The following is a 21,730-nucleotide window of genomic DNA, read 5'->3' on the forward strand; positions in this document are numbered from 1 at the left end:
TAAAGAAAAAGAAAATGAAACTTTTCATGGGATGGATTAATAATTCTCAGTTTTCGTACAAATTACAATTCCAAACGAAGGATCAGAGTAATCAAACAGAAAAATATTACAAAAAGAAAAGTCTCCTTTATCAACAACAACATCAACTTAAAAATTTTTAAAAATAAAACAGAAGGAGAAAGAAATTTTCTTCTCCTCCTCTCCTTGGAATTTTTATTCTTGAAAATGAACTTGTTCTTCCAGCTAGCTCTCATCAGTCTTCACCTTTCATTACAACTGAAATATTGTGAGAGTTCAAGGAAATCCCAACTCATTAAACTGTATATACAAACTCCCATACTAGCACACTATACTGCTTGTAATTTTAACTGATCTCCCTCTTTTCTCTCTGTCAAAATATTGTTACAAAATCAAATACCCTACTTGGTTATTTTTCAGAATTGAGGGTTTCCATTGTTTTAAGCCACGGCGGATATGCTGCAATTGCGGCCATCTCTGCTGAGGCAATCGAAACCCTCAATTCGGACAGCAGCTGGCTTATGCCCAAATTTCATCCTCACGCATCCTCCGCCAGCTATGCGTGAGGGTGGTGAGGGTGAAGGTGCTGCTGCCGGGGATGATAGTGGAGGCAGCAGCTTCTCGTTGTTGAACTGGGCATCTTGGATTACAGGATTTGAAGCCCTGTTTGGTGGTGATCCACAGAAAAATGGAGGCGATGAAGCCACCTGATTGCTGGGTTTCTCAGCCCCATACCCCTCCTGTAATTAAATTAAACAAAACCCCTTAAATTCGTTTCTTTCTCTCACCCAAAAGAAAAAAAAAAAAAAAAAAAACCTTAAAATTCATATCTATCTTCCATTAAAACTTAAACAAATAAAAAAAATCAAATTCCTTTTACAGTCACGTAACCAATTTTCTCAATAGACAGACACGGCTATATAGCCAGAAACAAATTAAAGTTATTTTTAAAAGAAAAGAAATAGAGAAAACTAAATTTACCTTGAGAATTATATCAAGAAGCTCTGTTCCGGCTTTCGAATCAATTATCTCAGTCTGATAACAGCTACTTAATTTTGTTCAAAAAAATAAATAAGAAAATTTATACTCCAAAAAACTGAAAACAAAAAATAGAAGAGAAGGGCACTTACTTGTTAGGCCATCTAAAGATTCGGGTATGATCAGCTGAAGAATTGAAAAGGCCTAAACGACGAGGCTTAGGGCAAACCACTGAATCAAATCCTCTCTCCTCCATCCTTCCCACGTCTTTGGCGTTCATTTCTATTTTTTTTTTTTAACAAATCAAAGATTAGAACACCAACACAGGCCTGTCCAGAAAAACATAAAAAATAAATCATGTCAAAAAAAAAAAAAAACCTAACTAACAAAAAAAAGTTGACATACCAGAGCGAGGATTTAAAGAGAGAATGATTTGTCTGAAATTAAAAAAAGAACAAAGAGAGAATAAATCTCGGTTGGGATATTAAGAAGAGAAGGAAAGAGAGATTAGGCAAGCGTTAGACCTAGTATTAATGGAAGAGAGGGAGAGTGGAGGAATAGGGTGTAGGCAAGTTGAAATGATGTGATATGAAAGCAGTGACTATTGGTCGTAGGATTTGATTGTAAAGACGATGATGATTGATAAATTGTTTTGTAGTAAAAAAGTGGCCCAAATGGAAATCTGACGGAGATTTTCTTCCTTTATTCGCTCGTGCCATATTTGATCCATCCAATGTCGGCATGTGCCCTCTTTTTTTGCAATTATTTTTTTTTTCAAAATGACTTTTTTTTTTTTTGGATGGCAATGGCTCAACTCCAAATATAATTTTTCCGTACTTTTCGTAATTTTTTACGTAACTTACATTTTTTTTATATATTTAAGAGTATCTTGGATTTTATCTAACTAATTTTTTAATGATTTTAAGGAATTATTTTTATATAAATACGATTGGTTTAAATTTTTATTTTTAATTTTTTTTCAAAAATTAAGCGTGAATTGACAAATAAAATATTCCATATTCTTACTAAATAAGCTAGATTCTTATAAATTTATAAATATTTATATGATTTAAAAAAAAGGTACACCGACCATTTTATCAAATCAACTGCATTTAACTTCTAAATATTATAATTACATTACTTTAAAAATCATTAGTGACATTCACATCACAATATGATTTAGAAGGATTAAAAATAAGAAAATTATCTCGATTACAGCACTACTAAATTTTACTAATGGACACTAGCACTATTAAATTTTACTAATAAAATTAAAAGATTTACAAATACTTCTTAATATATGTAAGTATAAAACAAATATGTATGATAATCTTTTAATCGTCTTTATAAAGTTTATAAAGGAGGTATAAATAATGCTTACGAATAAATGAAAAGTAGAGGAGCGTCTGAATGGACCACATATAATTCCACATCCAGAGTGGGAAAAGACGAAAATCAAACAAATTATGGGGATGCAAAGGTGAAGCATTGGCCAATCTATTTTCTTAAATGTTGCTTGCTTTGTACCTTCATTCCCTATTCTAATATCAATATAGCACTTTAATAAGCATCTATGAATATTTTTTGGTTAAATTAATAAAAAAGGTCTTTGAATTTTATAGTTTTATTTAGATAAATTTTTATATTTTTATTATATTTAAATAATTTTTTATCTTTAATTTATATTCAAATAAATTTTTAATTTTTTTATCCAAATAACTCTTAATTTTTAGTTTGCACTTAAATAAATCTATAACATAAATATTGTTTGCATGAAATAAGAGTTTATTTGAATACAAATTAAAAAATAAAAATTTGTTTAAATATAATAAAAATATAAAAATTTATCTGATAAAATTCAAAAACTTATTTAGATTCGAAGACATGAGAGAGGCGATGAATACTGAACTTTTACATACCTGCATACAGTAGGTCAAAAGGGAGCAAGTTTGGCTTTTTTAGATTCGAAGACATGAGAGAGGCGTTGAATGTCATCGAGCGTTAGATGGAATAGTATAGATGAGTTGGAAACTTAAAGTGAGTTTGGAAAAGTATGAGAGGCATTTCGGTGGCAAGATGAGTAGCTACTTTCAGAGCAGAAATGATATCAGAAGGGTGTCTTATCATCATCAAAATTATGCGGGAAAAGAAAAACGTATGCAGAAGCTGTAAAAGCTACGACGGCAGATCAACCAGACAGTAAGAAATCAAAGCAACTGAATGGCGAAGACAAAGAGATAGAGGAGATTGTCAAAGACACAGAAATGGAGTCTACAACCAGAAACCAGGCCTTCTCGACTATCACAGTTGAAGTAGATGAACTAGAAATGGATTGGTTGGAAAAATGTGTAGTCACAGAGGTAAAAAATCCACAAGCCATCTACTTACTACAACGTCACATTACCAGTCAGGGGGTGTTACAATTTTCAGTCACGGTAATGGGTAGTAGTGTGGTGTTGTTATCAGTTGAATCAAAGGATGAAATGTAGGTATGTTGGAAGAAGGTAAAATATGGCTCAGCGAGTAGTTCTTCTGGACAAGATCATGGAATGACAATTTTATTTCGTAAGAAAAGTTTGTATTACTGAAGTCAGAAAATGTCTCTACGCATGCGTGGAGCTATGTAGTCTTCAAAAGAATTGGGAACCATTGGGGAAGCTTCATTACTTTGGATGATAGTACAATGAGGAAAAAAAAGGTTAGATGCAGCTAGAGTTTTATCTCTAGTATAGAAGGATGCCCATCTGCTAAGTTTTTTTTTCGTTGTTTCTTAATGAAAGTATAGACACCCCATTTCATTGGGGAAGCTTCATTACTTTGGATGACAGTACAATGAGGAAAAAAAGGTTAGATGCAGCTAGAGTTTTCATTCGGGACGTGCATATAAATTCTTGATTTTGATTTTGTAGGAATTATCGGGCCTTGGAAGTGTTTATTGGGTCTTTTGGGCTCCAAATGGCACTATCCCAGTCAATGTTTGGATTTTAAGTCTAACATACATTTTGGTTTGGGCTTGGTGCCCAATACTAACGTTATCTTGTTTAGGCTTTGATGTGGGCTTTAGCCCTAATAAGTATTTTATTTTATTTATTATTTTGTTTTTTGTTTATTCTTTGATAAAGATTAGTTAAAAAAAAAAAAGGAAAGAAAAGAAATCAAAGAGGATTTTTTGAAAATCTTGTACAAAAATCGAGCAAATAGGGATTTTTGAGATTTTGTTCTAGCTGTATGAAATTGGAAATAGAATCAAAAGAAGAACATTGACCTCAATCAAAACCCAAAATCACACCACAATCAAATCTGTCTTAAATCTGTCTTTAAAAACTCTTATAAATGGTTTTAAGACAGAAACGAAGAAGAGTGAAAATTTTTTTGGAGAGAATAGAGTTTGGTTTCTGGCAGTGGAGTTTTTTAGAAATTCTTTAAGAATTTTAAGACTTGTGGAATCTATTTGGTTTAGGTAGGTGTTTAGGGGATTGATTTAGTGTTTTAGGTGATTTTCTAGGATTTTTTGTAGGATTTTCTTGGAATTTCCAAATTTTAGTTGAATATTTATGCAATTTTTGAAAATTTTAATGGATTTTTGGCAATATATCCAATTCTTGGTGAAAAAAATCTAGTATCTGGTTAAAGTCTACAACGGGTGAAGAATTTTTTAGTAGGCTTTTTGTAGATCTCGGTGGTCAGAAAGGGATTTAGAGAGAGAGGCGAAAGAATAAAGAGAGAAAGCATAAATGTTTCTGAAAAAAAAATTAAGATTTTATAATCCCATAATACGACGCCATTTAAACCCCCTTTAAACATTCAAGGTCCGAGTGTTTTACCATTTCCATACCTAACCCACAGTGCCATCTAATCCTAACTTGTCTTCCATTTGTTGCCTTAAGCCAAGCTACACCAAAGTTGAGCCAGCTAAGCCAAGTCGCACAGTCTAGTTGCCTAGCTGAGCCGATTTCAAGTATTTTTATTTTATTTTATTTATTTAATTATCTATTATTCTTTAAATATGTTTTTATAAAAACATGTTTAAATAAAGGCCTTACCAACATATTAGAAAGCAACCATTAAAAAAAAAGGTTTTATCAATATATTGAAAAACCTTATAATTTTATTTATTTCAGAAAAAATATATAAAAAATAAAAAAGCTTTACCAATAGATTGGAAGGTCAATGTCTTTTCAAAATAAGCTTTTACCAACCTATAAGAAAACCTTATAATTTTTTTTTAAAAAAAATCAAGTTTTTAGAAAGAATAAAATAATAAAATAATATTTCGTATCTTTTTGCATAAAATTCTACCAACAAATTTAAAGATAATTTTCAACAAAAAGTCTTACCCACAGATTGAAGGACATTTCTAACTATAATCGGTTTATAGATATTTATTTCTAGAAGCAAAATTAAATGAATTTAACGATGGAGCCTCTTCAAAATATGATAAATAGTCTCCTTAAACTCTTGAAGTCATGAAGTATTCTTAAATTATTACCAATATATTGAAATAATTTAAAGAAAATTTTTAATATTAAATTATTTGATAAATTTTAAACAGGTTTTAAGGCTTGAACAACTTGAAATCAAATTGATACTATCTTTTGGATAGGTATTGTGAGGGTACTATAAATTTTCTCATGCATAACCGTACTTTTAGACTTAAATTTTGGTTTCATGGATCAAAATCTACTATATAAAGATACCTAAGTCAATCTTGGGACTCTTTTTTAAATGGGACAAATTCAATCACACCTTAACAAAAAATATTGGTGGCGAGTTCTTAAGTCTATATCTAGCAGTGAGTCCATAGATTTATACATTATGATAGTTTGACAACTTCGTTGGAGATAACAGAGTCAAACCAATAAATGATTTTTTGTTATCCAAGCCTAACTTAATAAATTTAAAAAAATTTCTCTTTATTTGTAATTTATTTATTTATTATTCATATATGTCATTCATTTGCATATGCATAATATAAGCTCTACACCTAAGCTTTATCCTTTAAAAAGAAATAAAATACCTACACTTTCATGAAATTTTATATCTCTGCATGGGCTAACGAAATGCTCCTACTCAAATTAAACATTTTTCACTTGTAACCTATAATGGGTGAGGATTATGATGCTTTACTAGTCTATGATGGATAATGATATAAGGAACAATTTAAAAACCTCTAGAAATAACTCAAACCACATATAGTTAACCTTATAAGTTTAACTCATAGGTAGAGCCATGTTCCCTTAACCTTTTGGAATTGGCCTTGAATTAGTACCATGTTGTTGTTGTATTTATTTTGTTAATATGTTTTATTTTCTATCTATTAATTAACTAATTTCTTTGTTTTTTTCTCTTATCTTGCATATTCATAAAACATTCATACCGATTGTATAGCATACTTATCCTAAAGATATTTTTAGTAAAAGCTTTCATAGAATCCACTAAACATCTAGTTTGCACCCTATCTATGTTCTCTGAGTGTGTATCACCTAATAATGTGAAGGTAGAGCGAAAAAAAAAAAAAGACAAAAAAAAGAAGGTGATTGTTTACCACTAGATTCTATTTCCATCTTTCCTAAAGAAGTTCATTTGTTCTTTAAATCAAATGATTTGAAGAACCTGTTAGATATATGGAAAGGTATGAGTTAGTTTAGATAATCAGCTTTTTGTAAGAAGTATGATCATATTGCACATCTCTTTTTAATGGTAGTTAAATATTCCTTCATTAGAGCAGCGATACAATTTTAGAATCTTTCATATAAACACTTTATCTTCAATCCAATCACCAAATAAGATATATTTTAAGAGGCAGAAACTAGCATTTTGTAAAAAACTAACAGATCTTATAGAAGTACAAAATGAAGATGTAAATGTGCAGGTTCAAGAAAGAAATAACCATATTTGTTTGCCTTGGGAGTTTTTTTGTGACTTCATCACAAAACATTTGAATAATGATTAGGGGCTAGATATATTTACTTTGGCTATATGTGGCATGGTAGTCTTTCCCAGTATCTTAGGTCATATTGAGATAAAAGTGATTGATTTTTTCTAGTATGTGAAAAAAGGTTGCAATCCTTCTCTTGTAATCTTGGCCAAAACAATTAGATCTTTGAACCATTGTCGTCAAAAAAGTAAAAGGCACTTTGTTTAGCGCATGCCATTGTTATATTTATAGATGAAGAGTCATTTTGAGTGTAAGAAGAATGCATTTTTTAAATTATATTTTCACAATTGAGCCCCAATTAAAGAGTTTTGTGAGTATGAATGGCCAAAGCCTAAACCTAAGAAAGAATAGATGGTTCTGCTACAAAGTTTTACTTGCACCCAAGTGAAATGGTTAGTTCCATGGATGAATCATGAATCGATACTATATAAGTGTGGAAATGATACTAGGGTCCCACTTCTAGGTTTATGAGGGGTAACAAGTTATGCACATTTTATGGTTTGAAGGTAGTTTGGGGTTAAGTAGTTCATTCCCATGACACACAAACTCATTCAAGCAGATTTTCTATATAGTGAGTAAAAAATGCTATAAAAGGTGAATAATGTGATCATGGTATGAAAGAAGTCCAAGAGAGTGAATCTTGGATCATTTATTAATAAAGTCACTCATGGGTATTTGGTGTGGACAGCTAAGAGGGGCAAGGAGGTTGTATTCACTCCTAAAGATTATTACCAACTAGCGAACTAGGAGCTGGATAACATACCCTCAGAGCTAGAATTTGCAAAAAAAGAATTTTAAGTTGAGAAAGACAAAATGAAGTAAAAGATTCTAAGGCTTCAAGAAGAGAGGGAGCAATGGAAAGACAAGGCAAATAAACTAAAAGTTTGAGTCCATAAAATTTCTAAAGAGCATGATATGATAGTTAAAGATTTGACTAAACTTCATCAATGACACAAGAAGTTAGAAGCTAAAAGTCATGCTCAAAAGGTTGTTAGGGAGCATGACAATGCCTTTAAAGAGTTGATAGAGCTACATCAAAAACATATAAAATTGCATATCCAAGTGAAGGCCAAAAAAATAAATATCATTGATTTAACCTAAGAGAATGAAAAATTGAAAAGAGAATATTCCTAAATGGAGAATGATTGTGTTGAAACCTAAAAAGAGAATGAGATGCTTAGAGGGTATATTCATACATTAAAATAAAAGTTGAATGAACAAAGGGATCACATCATGACACTTATAAAAGAACATAAGAAGTTATCTTATCAAGTATGGTTTGGCAAAAGAAAAAGTTTGGGAAGGCAAAAGTACATAAAGCATCTTACAACCCAGATAAGTAAGGCAGTGATCAAGGTAAAAAAAATGGTTAAAGAAGTTGAGGCATTAAGAACAGTGGTTACGCCAACAAGAGAACATGGATAGTGTCTTTGAACTTCATTGAAGAGGTTAAATATCAGTATGAACAAATTAAACATTTTTACAAATAGAAAATAATAGACTCAATGTAAAATAGACTTTAGTGGAATAAATGAAAATTTATTTTTGTTGAAATCTCTTTAAAAGGGCAAATATTTTCTTTATCTCTTTTTCATGCATTGCATTCATTTATTCATAATTAAATTTTTAATCATATTAGTTGATAATAAGACCATTAATTTAAAGTTATGGTACATACCTTAACACCAATACAATACCCAAGCTCAAGCTAGAAGAATGAAACAAGATAATACGAGCTGTGTTGAGAAATTAAAAAGAGCTCAAGAGAAAATCAAGAGAGAACTGAGAAAAATTCTTAAAGTTTTAAGTAAGCTGAATAAAGGGAAGGTAATAGAGGAAAACATTTTGCATAAAGTTACTAATCCACTATATCCTTCGGGCTATGGCCCGTATCAAACCCAATTTACTCAAAACTTTCCACCATAATAGCCTACATTTTTAGGCTATAATTATTCAAGAATGACTCTTGCACCCAAGCAAGGGAATGCTCAAAACTATATCAATTCTACATTCATTATAAAGGCAGTTAAATCGATTCAAGTTCTTAATTTGAACAATTTAAAAGAAAAATTAAAGGTGAATATGGCTAAGTCTTTTGAAGACTCTAAAGATGATCACATGATAAACACGTTTGATAAGAGACTGTGAGCTATGGAAGACATTGATTTTTACAATTCTATGGATGCCACTAGGCTTTGTTTGGTATCAGATATAGTGATACCCTTAAAGTTTAAGGAATAAAAGTTTGAGAAATATGATGGTACCAAATGTCTCATCACTCATATTAAGATATTTATCCTAAAATGGTAGCTTATGCCAATAATGAGAAGTTACCCATGCATATATTGTAAGATAGTTTAACTGAGTCTGTTGTAAGGTGGTATATCCAATTATATAAGACCCGTACCTGATTATAGAAAGATTTGGCTTGTTCTTTCATTAATCAATACTGTCATATTATAGTATGGCTTTTGATCATCTTTTTTTACAAAGTATGAAAAAAATAACTGAATCTTTTAAGGAATACGTTCAAAGATGACAGGATATAGCCATTCAGGTCTAACCATCGTTTATAAAAAAAGAAACAATAATTGTATTTGTAAGCACTTTGAAGTCACCTATTATAAAAAAATGATAAAAAATACGATTAAAAATTTTACTGATATGATGAACTCATGTGAGATAATTGAAAATACCATCAAGAATAGCAAGTTTGAAAGAGAAGAATCCTCAGTAGCCAAGAAAATGCTTAAGAAAAAAAAGAGTGAAACTCAAGCTGTGAGCTTCGAGGGGTAGCAATTCATAAACTATACTCCTTATCCATAACCTATTTACCCAACATACTATCCCACCATAAACAATGCCTCAGCTTTCCCATACCAACTAGTTCTACAATCTACTTATTCACCCACTTATCAACCATCATTCTGACCACTTACCAATATATACCACCCTATACCTTTCCTATTGCAAGGTCCTCTATGCGTTTATCAAACCCAACCAGTGGTCCAAGGGAATCACAAAATAATTGAAAGAAGCCCACCTTTGATCTCATTCCTATGACTTATACAAAGTTGTACCGAGAACTTTATAATAATCATTTGATTGTTTCCTTCTGTATAAAATCACTTGAACCCCTTTATCCCAATAGATACGATCTCGCTGTTAATTACCATTATAGAATTACGAGCCATTCTATTAAAAATTGTATTATTTTGAAATATAAAATGCAAGGACTAATTAAAGATGAGTTGGTTAATTTTGATACCAATGAAAAAATAACACCCAATGTTAGTGGTAATCCATCATCTAACCACACAATCAATGTTTTGAATGAAGACAGAGGATGCATGAAGAAGAGAGTAAAAGAGATTAAGATGCCATTCAGTTAGTTGTATAATGCTCTATATGAGGTGAGATGGTACAACTAGTGGACTTATGTACGTATCATAAGATATATATCCCAAATCAAAGGTGTAAATACCATAACAAAGCTTCGGGTCATCATATTAAAACTTGTAAATAGTTTCATGAAGAAGTACAAAAGTTAATAAATTCATACTAAATTGAGTTATATGAAAAAAAGGAAGCCTTGAAAGATGCTGAAGTATCTGTGACTGCTAAGTCAAAATGGGTGCCAAAACCAGTAACCATACATTGTGGCAAGAAGCTAAATTCAACCATAAATAAACTTGTTTCTAAGCTAGTGACCTTTAAAGTTTCAAGCCAATTTCTTTACAAAGATAAGAAGGCTATACCATGAAGGTATGGCTATAAAGTAATAGTCTAAAGGCAAGAAAAGACTATGCCTAAGCTAGATGTTGCCAACATAAGTGGTGTAGGTGGCATAACCAAAAGTGAAAGGTGATACACTCTGAAGATGCTGAAAAGGCAAGAAATAATAAAGCAACATTGCTAGAAAAATAGATTGAGCCAAAGCTAATTCCAAAAAAAAAAAAAAAAAGTCTAAAGCCTATGTTTGAGAAAGAAGCATATGAGTTTTTAAAGTTGATAAAGCATAGCTAGTATTCTGTGGTTAAATAGTTAAACAAAATGCCAGCTAAGATCTTTTTGTTGTCACTACTATTGAACTCAAAACCAAATCATAACATCTTATTAAAGGTGTTAAATCAGGCTTATATGGCATACAATGTGTTTGTAAAATATGTGAACCATTTGATAAGAAATTTGGTGGTGCCACATTCTAGAGTTTTCAGTGATTGCAAGATCCCACCCAAGGAAAGAAAAGCACAAAGGCTCTGTATATCACTTTAAAATGCAAAAGTCATGCTCTAGTCAAAGTTCTTATTGATAATGGTTTAGCTATTAATATTATGCCCATGTCTACCTTAGCAAAGTTGCCTGTTGATATGTCCTACATAAAAAGTAGTCATATGATCATCCGAGTATTTGATGGGACTAGGCATGAGGTATTAAAAGATATTGAAATGCCATTGCAAATCAGGCCCTACATTTTTAATGTAAAGTTTTAGGTTATGGATATCTTCCCATCCTACAGTTGTTTGCTAGGTAGGCTATGGATTCACATGGCAGGTATTGTTCCCTTCTCTTTATACCAAAAGGTCAAGTTTATTATGTAGGGTCAACTTGTGATTATGGTTGAAAAGGATGACATATTAGTAATTCAGCCCATGAACGTTCCCACCAAATAGTAGATGGTAAAATAATATGTTGGGTCACATCTCCTATTAGGGTAAGTTCCTCAACACTTCTAAAAAATAAGATCAGTTGTCGAAAGTCACTACAAAGAGCTTTTCAAGAAAATAACAGGTCTTCTTCTATTTTACTCAAATGTTGAAATCAATGAAATATCAACCTCTTAAGCTTAGCATCTAGAAAAGCCTTTCTCTAAGGAAGAAGTATAGGATGCAATTAGCGAATGTATGGTGACAAAGTGTTGGGAATATTGACTCAAATCCCATAAGAGATTTGTTTGAGATTTGTTAGAGATTTGTTTGAGATTTGTTAGATATTGCTTAATGGACAAGAAGACTTGCAAAAGAAGAATTCCAAGAGAAAGAGGATTCTTAATAGGTAAGTTTGACTGGCAAGAGAAGAATTTTAAAAGGAAAAGGATTCTTAATAGGCAAGTTTGACTTATAGGAGAAGAATTCTAAGAAGAGAGGGATTCTTAATGGGCAAGTTTGTATGGTTATAAATAGGTGAAGTTTCTACAAGGTTTGGTATGAGAAAAAGATGTAAGAGAGTTGTAGGGTTTTTTTTGTGGGATAGACACCCCATAGGAGTATTGGGGCTTTATGTCTTATGGGTGTGTATGTTTGTTTGTGAGTGGACTAAAGGAGATTGAGAGGGTCCACATAGGTATGATGTATGGGAGCATATGTGTATGTGTTTGGTTATGTTGAAAGGGTGCACAAGGGTTTGAGTTTGTATTTATTTGGGTTGAGAATACTTCATAGGACTAGAGGAGATTGAGAGTGTCTTATGAGCATTGATTGTTGAGTGAGGTTGATGATTTGATGTAAGTTTGTAATTCTCTACAACTAGTGGATCTTTTTTCTCATCCGTGGATGTAGGTCAGTTGGACCGAACCACATTAAATTATTGTCTCTTATGTGTTTGATTTTGCTTCTGCTGATGTGATTGGATTGGAGACTTTTAGCCCAACACAAAGCACCAGGTCCAGATGGATTCAATCTGAACTTCATAAAGGGCAAGTAGGGGCTCTTAAAATTCAATATCTTGGAGTTTTTAAATGAGTTTCACAGGTCAGGGAAGATTCCTAAAGGGATTAATTGCTCTTTCATTGTACTTGCTGCCAAAAAACATTACACAGAGAATCTAAATGACTTTCGGCCTATTTCTCTTATTGTGAATGTATACAAGATCTTGGCCAAAGTCTTAGCCAACAGACTAAACCTGGTGATAAGTTCTATTATAAATCACTCACAATTTGCATTTGTTGAAGGTCCAAATCATGGATAGCATCTTGATAGCAAATGAAATGATTGATTGCATGAAGAAAGATTTCAAAGAAGGTCTCATTTTCAAACTTGATTTCAAAAACGCATTTGATAGTGTGGAATCGGACTTTCTCAGGTTTATGATGAGCCTTATGGGTTTTGGTAAAAGATGGATCTCATGGATTAAGGAACGTATCGCCATAGCTTCTGTCTCGATTTTCATCAATGGTTCTCCTAGAAATCCCATCAAGTTGCATAAGGGCCTTCGCCAAGGTGATTTTCTGTAACTTTTCTTGTTCAATATGGTGGCGGAGGGATTAAGTATCCTTCTTTAAAAGGTGGTCACTCTGGTAATTTTTAGGGGACTTAACATAGGACAAAGAGACCTGCATATTTATCACTTACAATTTGTAGACGACACTATCATATTCTGTTAAGGAAATATGGATCACCTACAGCAGATCAAAAGAATCCTAAGGTGCTATCAAATTGTGCTATAGTTTAAAGGTTAATTTGACTAAGAGTGCTTTATATGGCATGTATTTTGATAGAAATATAATTCAGAACTGGGTTGGAATATTGCATTATAGAGCCGACTCGTTTCCTACCGAATCTCTTGGCCTCCCTCTCGGAGCAAACCTAATGAAAATTTTAAAATGGCAACCGGTGATTGATAAATTCAGAAGCAAACTCAGTTTATGGAAGAGCAAACTACTGTCAATCGGTAGAGAGTGCAGTTAATCAAAGAGTCTTCACAAATCTGCCATTCTACTACATGTCCTTATTCATAATTCTGTGTGGTGTCGCGCATGAACTTGAAAAATTCCAACCCCAGTTCTTATGGAGAGGTTTAAAAGGTAAGAGAAAAAGGAGATTAGTTGATTGGCATACACTCTACAGAAGCAAACAGCTTGGAGTTCTAGGCTTACCTAGCTTTGAAATCTACAACCAATCTCTCTTACTAAAATGACCCTAGAGGTTCAGTAGGGAGACAAATTCCTTGTTCAGAAATGCGACCTGTAATAAATATAATCTGTTCTCAACCGACTTGTGGCCTACTCCCTGCCGAACCCACCCCTACTCTCGTCTGTGGAGAGACATCCAAAATAACTGGTGTGCTTGAAATAATTCTAACATTATCATTTCAAGCTTTCTTTTCTGTGCATGCAATGGAGAAAGGATCAAATTCTAGGCTGACAAATGGATCAATGGACTTACCCTGAAAAACTCCTTTGGCAGAATTTATGCTCTGGCAATCAACAAAGAAGGTTTGATTAAGGACTATAGTAAATGGAACGGCTTAAACTAGTGTTGGCACATTCAATTAGGGTGAAATTCTTCAACTAGGAAATAGACCTTTTGAGAGCAATCTATGGAATTGCTAAATGCCGTATCTCTTTCTGCCAAGGCAAATGATAGATTGATCTGGTCTCACACAACTAATGGAGTTTATAAGCCAAAATCCTTCAGAATCGAGCTGAAAAAAACAGATTACTCTGAAAAAACAATAGAAAGCCATATATGGAAAGGTCTAGGCCCTCTTGAACATTGAGATCTTTTGTTGAAAGGCTATATAGTAGTGTTGGATGTACTTTAAGTAAGAAATTGCTTGTGGAACGTGGTGAACAAATGTGTTTTCTGCGACAAAGACGAATCGGTGAATCATCTTCTTCTGCTCTGCCCATTCTCTTGGAAGATTTGGTGCAAATGCGTAGTACAATGGGGCATTAAATAGGTTATTCCTAACTCCCTAAAAATGCTCTTCCTCTTATGGAATGGATTACTGAGAAGTATAGATCAAAAGCTAATATAGGAATCACTTTTCTATGCTACAACATGGTCGATATGGCTTGCACGAAATGAAATGATCGTCAACAAGAAAAGTCTTTCAGTGGACCAAATCTTCTACCTGATCTGCATCAGACTTGGGTGGTGGTTAAAGACAAAGTTTGCTGATAACAATATCTCAATCACTAATTTCGAACGTAGCATCAAGGATATCACGCTCAAATCAACAAGGAAGATAGCCAAACCGAATGTATCTTGGTCGCCTCCTCCCCATGGAATTTGGAAAATTAACATTAATGGTTCTGCCACTAGTAAACCAAGCCCTGTAGGAATTAGGGAAGTAGTTTGAGATTAGAAAGGTAACATTTTGATGATTTTTTTGAAGAATATTAAGATCAAAGACTCAAATTTGGTCGAGCTACTTGCTGTCCTTGAAGCTCTAACCTTTGGTAGTAGAAGCAAACATTAACCTCACTCTAGAGATCATCATTGAAAGCAATTCTAAACTGGTCACCGGTTGGCTCAACAAATTAAATAACAATCCATGGAAGTACAATGATATTATTAATAAGCTCCCAAACTTATTCAGCAAAGGTAAGAATCTAACTTTCGTCCATGCATTCAGAGAGGCCAACCATAGCGCCGGTTCCCTTGCTAAGATGGGAGTTAATCGTGATAGTCATCTGGTGGCCTGGTTATAATTTTATAAACATTATGTTTTAATAAAAGTAATTTCAATTTTCAAAAAAATATATAAAGATTATTATCATTAAAAGTACATATATATTATTATTGAAGTGTGGTAGGGTGTACAATGATAGAAATCATTTTATTTTTTGAAAATTATACTCGTAATCAAATATTACATTCATATAATCAATTAAATAATTAACTATTACGTTATAAATTTAGACTTGATAATTCACGTTTTTGTATCGTGTCTTATGTTATGTTTGATATATGTAATGACACGAATTATTGAAACACGAATACGATATAAATTATAAAATATATTTAAATTATAAACATAAATACGATACGTTTATTATACATATTACACATAATACGGTATGATTAATACGTGTACAATTAATCTGTTCAAACATGATACGAATAAATATGAATAACGTGGATATAAACGAATGAACACGACTAATATGGATATATACGAATAGATACAACTTACATGAATATATATATATATATATAAGAACATGACTAAAATAATAAATAATTATAAATTATCTATCATTTATAATTTAATAAATTTGACATATTAATAATATAAAAAGTACTTACATATTAAAAAAATAAAAAAAATTAATACCCATTTAATATGTATTTAATATATATTTTTAAATTTTAATATATATTACATAATTATATTAATTTTTTATATCAAATTCAAAATGATAAACTATTAAAGATTAAAAAATAAAATTATATTATTAATATAAAAAATAATTTTATAATAATTATTAAATGAGTATCATAATTCAATGTTTAAAATAATTTTTATATGATATTAAATAGCTAATTAAATATTATAATTAAAAGATTAATAATTAAAATAATCTTTATATGTTTATATTAAATTAAAATAAATATAAAAAATGTGTTAGACGTGTTAAACATATTAAACATGACTCGTATTATAAGATTAAATTAAATATATTATTCGTATTATATTATGTGTTTAGACATATTAACACATATAAGACATAAATTGTGCCATGTTAAAATTCATATTAATACGAATAAATACAAAACATATTTTTTTAAAACACATATATGATTTTTTTTATCATATTATCATATTGTATCATATCTAAAATTATCAAATCTAATTATAATTAAATTACAATCATTGAATAATTAATAAACAAACTATAACATAACTAAATATCCAAATCCATAAACAATAGAACTAAGAACTTAAAATTTTAGAATTCCAAGAATCCTCTTAAGTAAAACCTCATTGGTTGTAGAATTCATTACATTGATTGTCAACAAAAAGCGAGCAAGGGCTACTAGAGGTAAGAAAAAATTGAAAAAATTAAAAATTGATTTGAAATAGTATTATTTGATTTGAATCATTAATTTTTTTAGTCCATTTAGATTAAATTTAGATATTAAATATATATATATATATATATATATTAGATTGAATTAAATTTTGAATTAAAAAGTAAAAAATAAAAAAATATATTTTTATTAATTTTCATATTTTTTAAAATTTTTATAAAATAAAAATAATTATTTTATATATAAATCTATTTTAAATATATTAAAATTTATATTAAAATAATATCTATAAATAAAAATTTAAAAATAAATAAATCGAACCAAATTAATAAATTAAATTTTAAATTGAATTTATTTAAAAAAAATTAATTCAAATTTTGATAAATTTTAAAATTTTATAATATTATGTATTATTTAAAATAATCAAACAGAATCTTATCCAAACTGAAATTACAAAGGCTAACGAATTATATGTGTGGAGAGAAATGTTGTGTCCTTTTTTTTACTTTACGAGCACCATATTGCATTTGATTTTATTCTAAGGCACAGAAATTGATGTCTCATTGCCTTGGCATCTTCCCCACCTGCCTCACGCCTATGCCCATGTTGCTTCTTTGCTCTTTAAAAAATAGTCCTGGTTCCTTTTAGGGTTGTATTGCATGCGAAAATTCAACATGGAATTTCTTCGGTCTCAATAAATTATTAAAAATTTGTTATTCATTTGAACAGAATATTACATTGGTGATCCTTATAAATCTCAAGTTTTTTAACAATTAAAAAATTTATCTAATGGATCAACTAGGCATTGTTTCAATGATAAAAAGGAAATCTTGAAATATTTTAATGGCCCATTAAATTAAATTTTAATTGCAACTATCCTATGTAACAATTAACGAACCTTTTAATTTGATTTAATGATCAAAAAAGAGATTTTATAATTAATAGTTTTTTAATTTTATGATCAATTTTTATCAAGTACGAATTTTTGTTAAATTATATATATGTTTGTTGTTGGTTTGATTTGTTTATATATATATATGTATAAACAAATATGCATGTAATTTCATTAAAAAAAAATAATGGTATTATCCTTCTTATCTAGATTTAAGTTTCAAGATTCAATTTCTTTCTTTCGGGTTACCAATGCCATTGGAAACTGCAACAATTCAGCTTTCGAGGATATATGAGTAAAGAAAGCAATCCATTTTCCAAACAGAAGTCATCCCCTTCAGCCCAAATTTATGAGCGACTCAAAATTGAGAGAGTTTTACATTTTAAAGCCCAAATCAAACCTACTGACTTGAAACTGAGTTGGGTTTAATATTTGCCTCACTATGTTCTTTTTAGACCCTTCAATTTCCTTTTCTATTCCTCTTATCTTTATTTTGTGCACATTTTTATTTATATTTGATATATTATTAATATATAGATGTTATACATTATGAGCGCATCATAAATTATTAATTATTAATTTATTTCAACGTCATTAATTTGTTTTAACATAATTAAATATTTAAAATTTAAATATATTTATTTTTAAAGATTTTAAAATTTTAAATTTTTTAATAATTATATGATAATTTGTGGTGCACGGACAATATATATATTATTATATACTAATAATGCATCAAATATAATATATATTTTATTACTTTTAAAAACTTTTTTATATATTATTTTTTGAAATATTTTATATATTATTGTTTACACATAGAGTTTGAAATTCATAGTTTAATATCATGTATGTAAATGATAATAATGCATCATCACTTTCTCTTCTCCATTCCACAAAAAAAAAAAAAAAAATCAAGGATAAGCCTTTTCTATCCTTAATAAAAACTCAAATTTAGGATTTTAATTAAACTTACCTATAGCAGATTTGTTAAAGTTTGGGTATTCATACTTGATTTGATTGAGTTACTTTAAAATCAAATTAGAAAAAAATTGTTCCATAATATTTGAAAATTGATATTTAACTAATTTTTAATTTTTTTAAAAATTAAGTAATTTTTAATTTTCATGTCGAATTATATTAGTTAGGTTCATTAATCCTATTATAGTATTCTAAAAATTGATGAAATATATTGTTAGGAGCATTTAGTGGTCAAAAAGTTATGTGGGTCTTTTTTCTTATTAGGAACTCTTGGCACATAGTCAAAGGTATTTTGAACATTTGTAACAATCTAACTAATGTGTTCAATACCATTTCAACTCGATCACGTCATTATTGTTCACCACTAGTACCCTACCTCTTATCTATAAATACAGACACCCAGGCATTATTGAGGTAGTTTCTTTTGAATCTTAATTCCCTATCTTTCTCTCTTTCTGACTTTTTCTCTAACTTGCTCGTTGGAGTACAAAAGGTAGGGAATACTCTTTGCCTTTACTTCTAATCATTTTTCTCTTCTATCATTTTCTGAATGCCTTCAGATTGAAGTTCGGTACAAACATTTTGTGTGCCATGTAAGGGCTTTTCCATTCATTAGCCAAGCATGAAATAATGCCACCTAAGAATAAAACTTTAGAGGAAAGAGAAATGGCCACTCCGATCGAAACAAAAACGCATTATAGCCAGCATTCAGATCAACCTACCCTACAACAAGTTGGTCCAACCATAGAGCAGTTCTAGGTTTTGACCAAGCAGATATAAGCATTTAAACAAATGTTGCAGACCATAATTCCACCACAAGCTTCAAAAGTGCCAAATTTAGTTACCTTTGGCAGATAAGTTACGAAAAGATAACCAAGTTATGAAGAGATGGAGGCTTTCTCGACCTCAAAAGAAAAAGAGCATAACACCCCAGCTTGCCACTACCTCAACTATAACACAACACATGTCATGAACTAAAAAATCAAAACAAACAAATCTGAAGCCCTAGTCGAATAAAGATTTGGAAGCTTAGGTACAAGTTATAATAGAGAAAGAGCTTAAGGCAAAAGCAGTGGCCTTCAAGGATGATCGTAAAATTTTAGAGACCTCACCATTTACCGAGGAAATTGATAAAGTTATGCCTCCTAAAAGGTTCAAAATGTCGACCTTAAAAACTTACAATGATACTTCTGACCCCTTCAATCATCTGAAACTTTATAGAACTAACATGTTGATGTAAGACACAGATGAAGCTTTGATGTGTAAGGGCCTCACTACCACCTTTAAAAGCATAGCTCTATCTTGGTATAACAGTTTGAAATTGAGGTCAATCACAATGTTTAAAAAACATAGCCATTCTTTTTTGTCCCAATTTATAAGTATATGAAGAACGAAGAAGACAACATTGAGCTTAATGTCAACCCACCAAGCTCGTAATGAATCATTGAAAAGTTATGTTATAAGTTTTAATGTAGAAGTTCTACAAGTAAAAAACTTGGAACCAATGACAACTATAGCTGCCTTAACAAGTGGACTCAATGATAGAGTATCACTTAAAGTTGACCACGTCATTAGAACTGCCTAAGCTTTTAACCAACGTCCTACTTATAGTTGAAAAGTATATAAATGCCAAAGCTACAATAAGAAACAACCGAGGTGAAAAAGACTTATCCTCTCTTTTCGACAGCTAAAGTGAGAGAGGCTTATCCCCCTATCAATCGTAAAAAAAATAAAGATTTCTACAATCTTCTTTCAAGAAAAAAATGACATAGAGCTAAAAGCCTTGGTGGAAAAAAAATTATACAGCACTAAATACCTTTCGAGAGAGGAGTCTGATGCAAATTAAGAGGAATCTGAAGCTCAGATGGCCAAAGCCACTGATACAAAACACGAGTAAAGATTCAATCAAAAGATGTACCTTTCATAAGAACATAGGCCATAATACTGAAGACTTTGTCGACCTAAAAAATGAGATTAAAGCTTTGATTAAGAGAAGTCAACTGAGGAAGTTTGTGGAACAGCAAAGATAAGGACAAGTCAGATCGAGCTATAGATAAAATAAAAAAGAACTCATTAGGAACAAAAAAGGTAGGCTAAAAGAAAACATAATGAGAAAAGTTCAAAAAGATAAGAAAAATGGGAAAAAGAATGAACTGAAAAAAATAAGCTAATCACTTGAGTGATTAATGTGATTACTGAAGGGAGCTCAACCTCGACCAGAAGAAAGTTCAACCCAGAAATGATCATGATGGGTTCTTCAATAAAAAAAATAGAAAGATAAATCGATCTGGTTCAGCTCAAAAAATTTAGAAGAAATCTAATATCCACATGATGATGCTATAATAATCACAGTAGTGGTATATAATTATGTAGTTAAAAGAAACATGTTCGATAGCGAGAGCTCTACCAACATCACGTATTACAACATCATGAAAAAGATGGAATCAGTAAAGATCGACTACAACCGATCATTACAACCTTAATGAGATTTGAGAATGAGCAAGTACCAGTAAAATGAATTATTAAGTTATCGATCTCTCTAGGTATAGAACCGATGATAGTTACCTTTATCATAAAGTTCATGGATGTGGACATTTCATCTGCCTATAATATGATATTAAATCGACTTAGCCAATCTATTATATGACTCATAGACTCAGCTCTCTATCTAAAAATAAAATTTTTAACACCTTAGGGTATTAGAGAGGTGAAGAGAGACTAGTCCTCGACATAATAGTATTATGTCACTATAATGAAAAAAAGATTGAGAAATAAATCGATAGTTTGATCGAGATTGAAAACACAAAAAAAAGCAACAAAAATTAAAAAAAAGAAAAAAATTAGGAGTAAGAATGTATAACGTAAGATCGACCTAATAAAAGTGCATTCTTAAGTTGCTCAAAGCTCTTAAGCTTAAATAAAAAGACATCACTTATTCCATTTTTAAAATTTTTACAATAACTTTAAAGATGACTAAACTCTCAAGCTAGTACAAACAAATTACAAGACACATAGATAGAGCTAATGTGCTGGTCAAAACATATTTTGAAATGAAAATACATACTAATTCAACCATGTATTCTGGCAAGTTACCAATAACATACTTATCATCATGTCGAGATCTATCTTTATAAGAAATGGTCCCGATCTAACATAACAAAAAGA

At 30.7% G+C, this 21,730-nt stretch overlaps 1 protein-coding gene across 4 annotated transcripts; it reads right to left on the reverse strand.

Moving 5' to 3' along the window:
- Window positions 1-1,691, reverse strand: LOC111288635 (uncharacterized). 4 transcript variants are annotated; one of them, XM_089746466.1, is made up of 4 exons: window positions 1,402-1,691; window positions 1,149-1,278; window positions 1,000-1,063; window positions 1-758 (listed from the first exon to the last, which is right to left on the reverse strand). In XM_089746466.1, the coding sequence occupies exons 2-4, from the start codon at window positions 1,274-1,276 to the stop codon at window positions 459-461; spliced, it is 492 nt and encodes a 163-aa protein (XP_089602592.1). In that variant the 5' UTR covers window positions 1,277-1,278; window positions 1,402-1,691; the 3' UTR covers window positions 1-458. The 4 variants fall into 4 exon arrangements, with proteins under 4 accessions (XP_089602592.1, XP_022735347.2, XP_022735339.2 ...); XM_022879612.2 differs by having other exon boundaries at window positions 1,000-1,066; XM_022879604.2 differs by having other exon boundaries at window positions 1,000-1,066; window positions 1,149-1,325; window positions 1,402-1,627.
- Window positions 1,692-21,730: the final 20,039 nt, after the last annotated feature.

This window comes from Durio zibethinus, chromosome 17 (genome assembly GCF_047325235.1).
Source record: "Durio zibethinus cultivar Kanyao isolate XHJ-2024 chromosome 17, ASM4732523v1, whole genome shotgun sequence".
NCBI lineage: Eukaryota > Viridiplantae > Streptophyta > Magnoliopsida > Malvales > Malvaceae > Durio > Durio zibethinus.

Bases quoted from the DNA above. Each gene is read 5' to 3' on its own strand.
- LOC111288635 (XM_022879612.2), bottom strand. From the start codon at position 1,276: ATGAACGCCAAAGACGTGGGAAGGATGGAGGAGAGAGGATTTGATTCA. The intron at 1,067-1,148 runs GTAAGTGCCCTT...AACAAAATTAAG, and splicing joins ATCTTTAGATGGCCTAACAA to TAGCTGTTATCAGACTGAGA. The intron at 759-999 runs GTAAATTTAGTT...ATTTAATTACAG, and splicing joins TTCTTGATATAATTCTCAAG to GAGGGGTATGGGGCTGAGAA.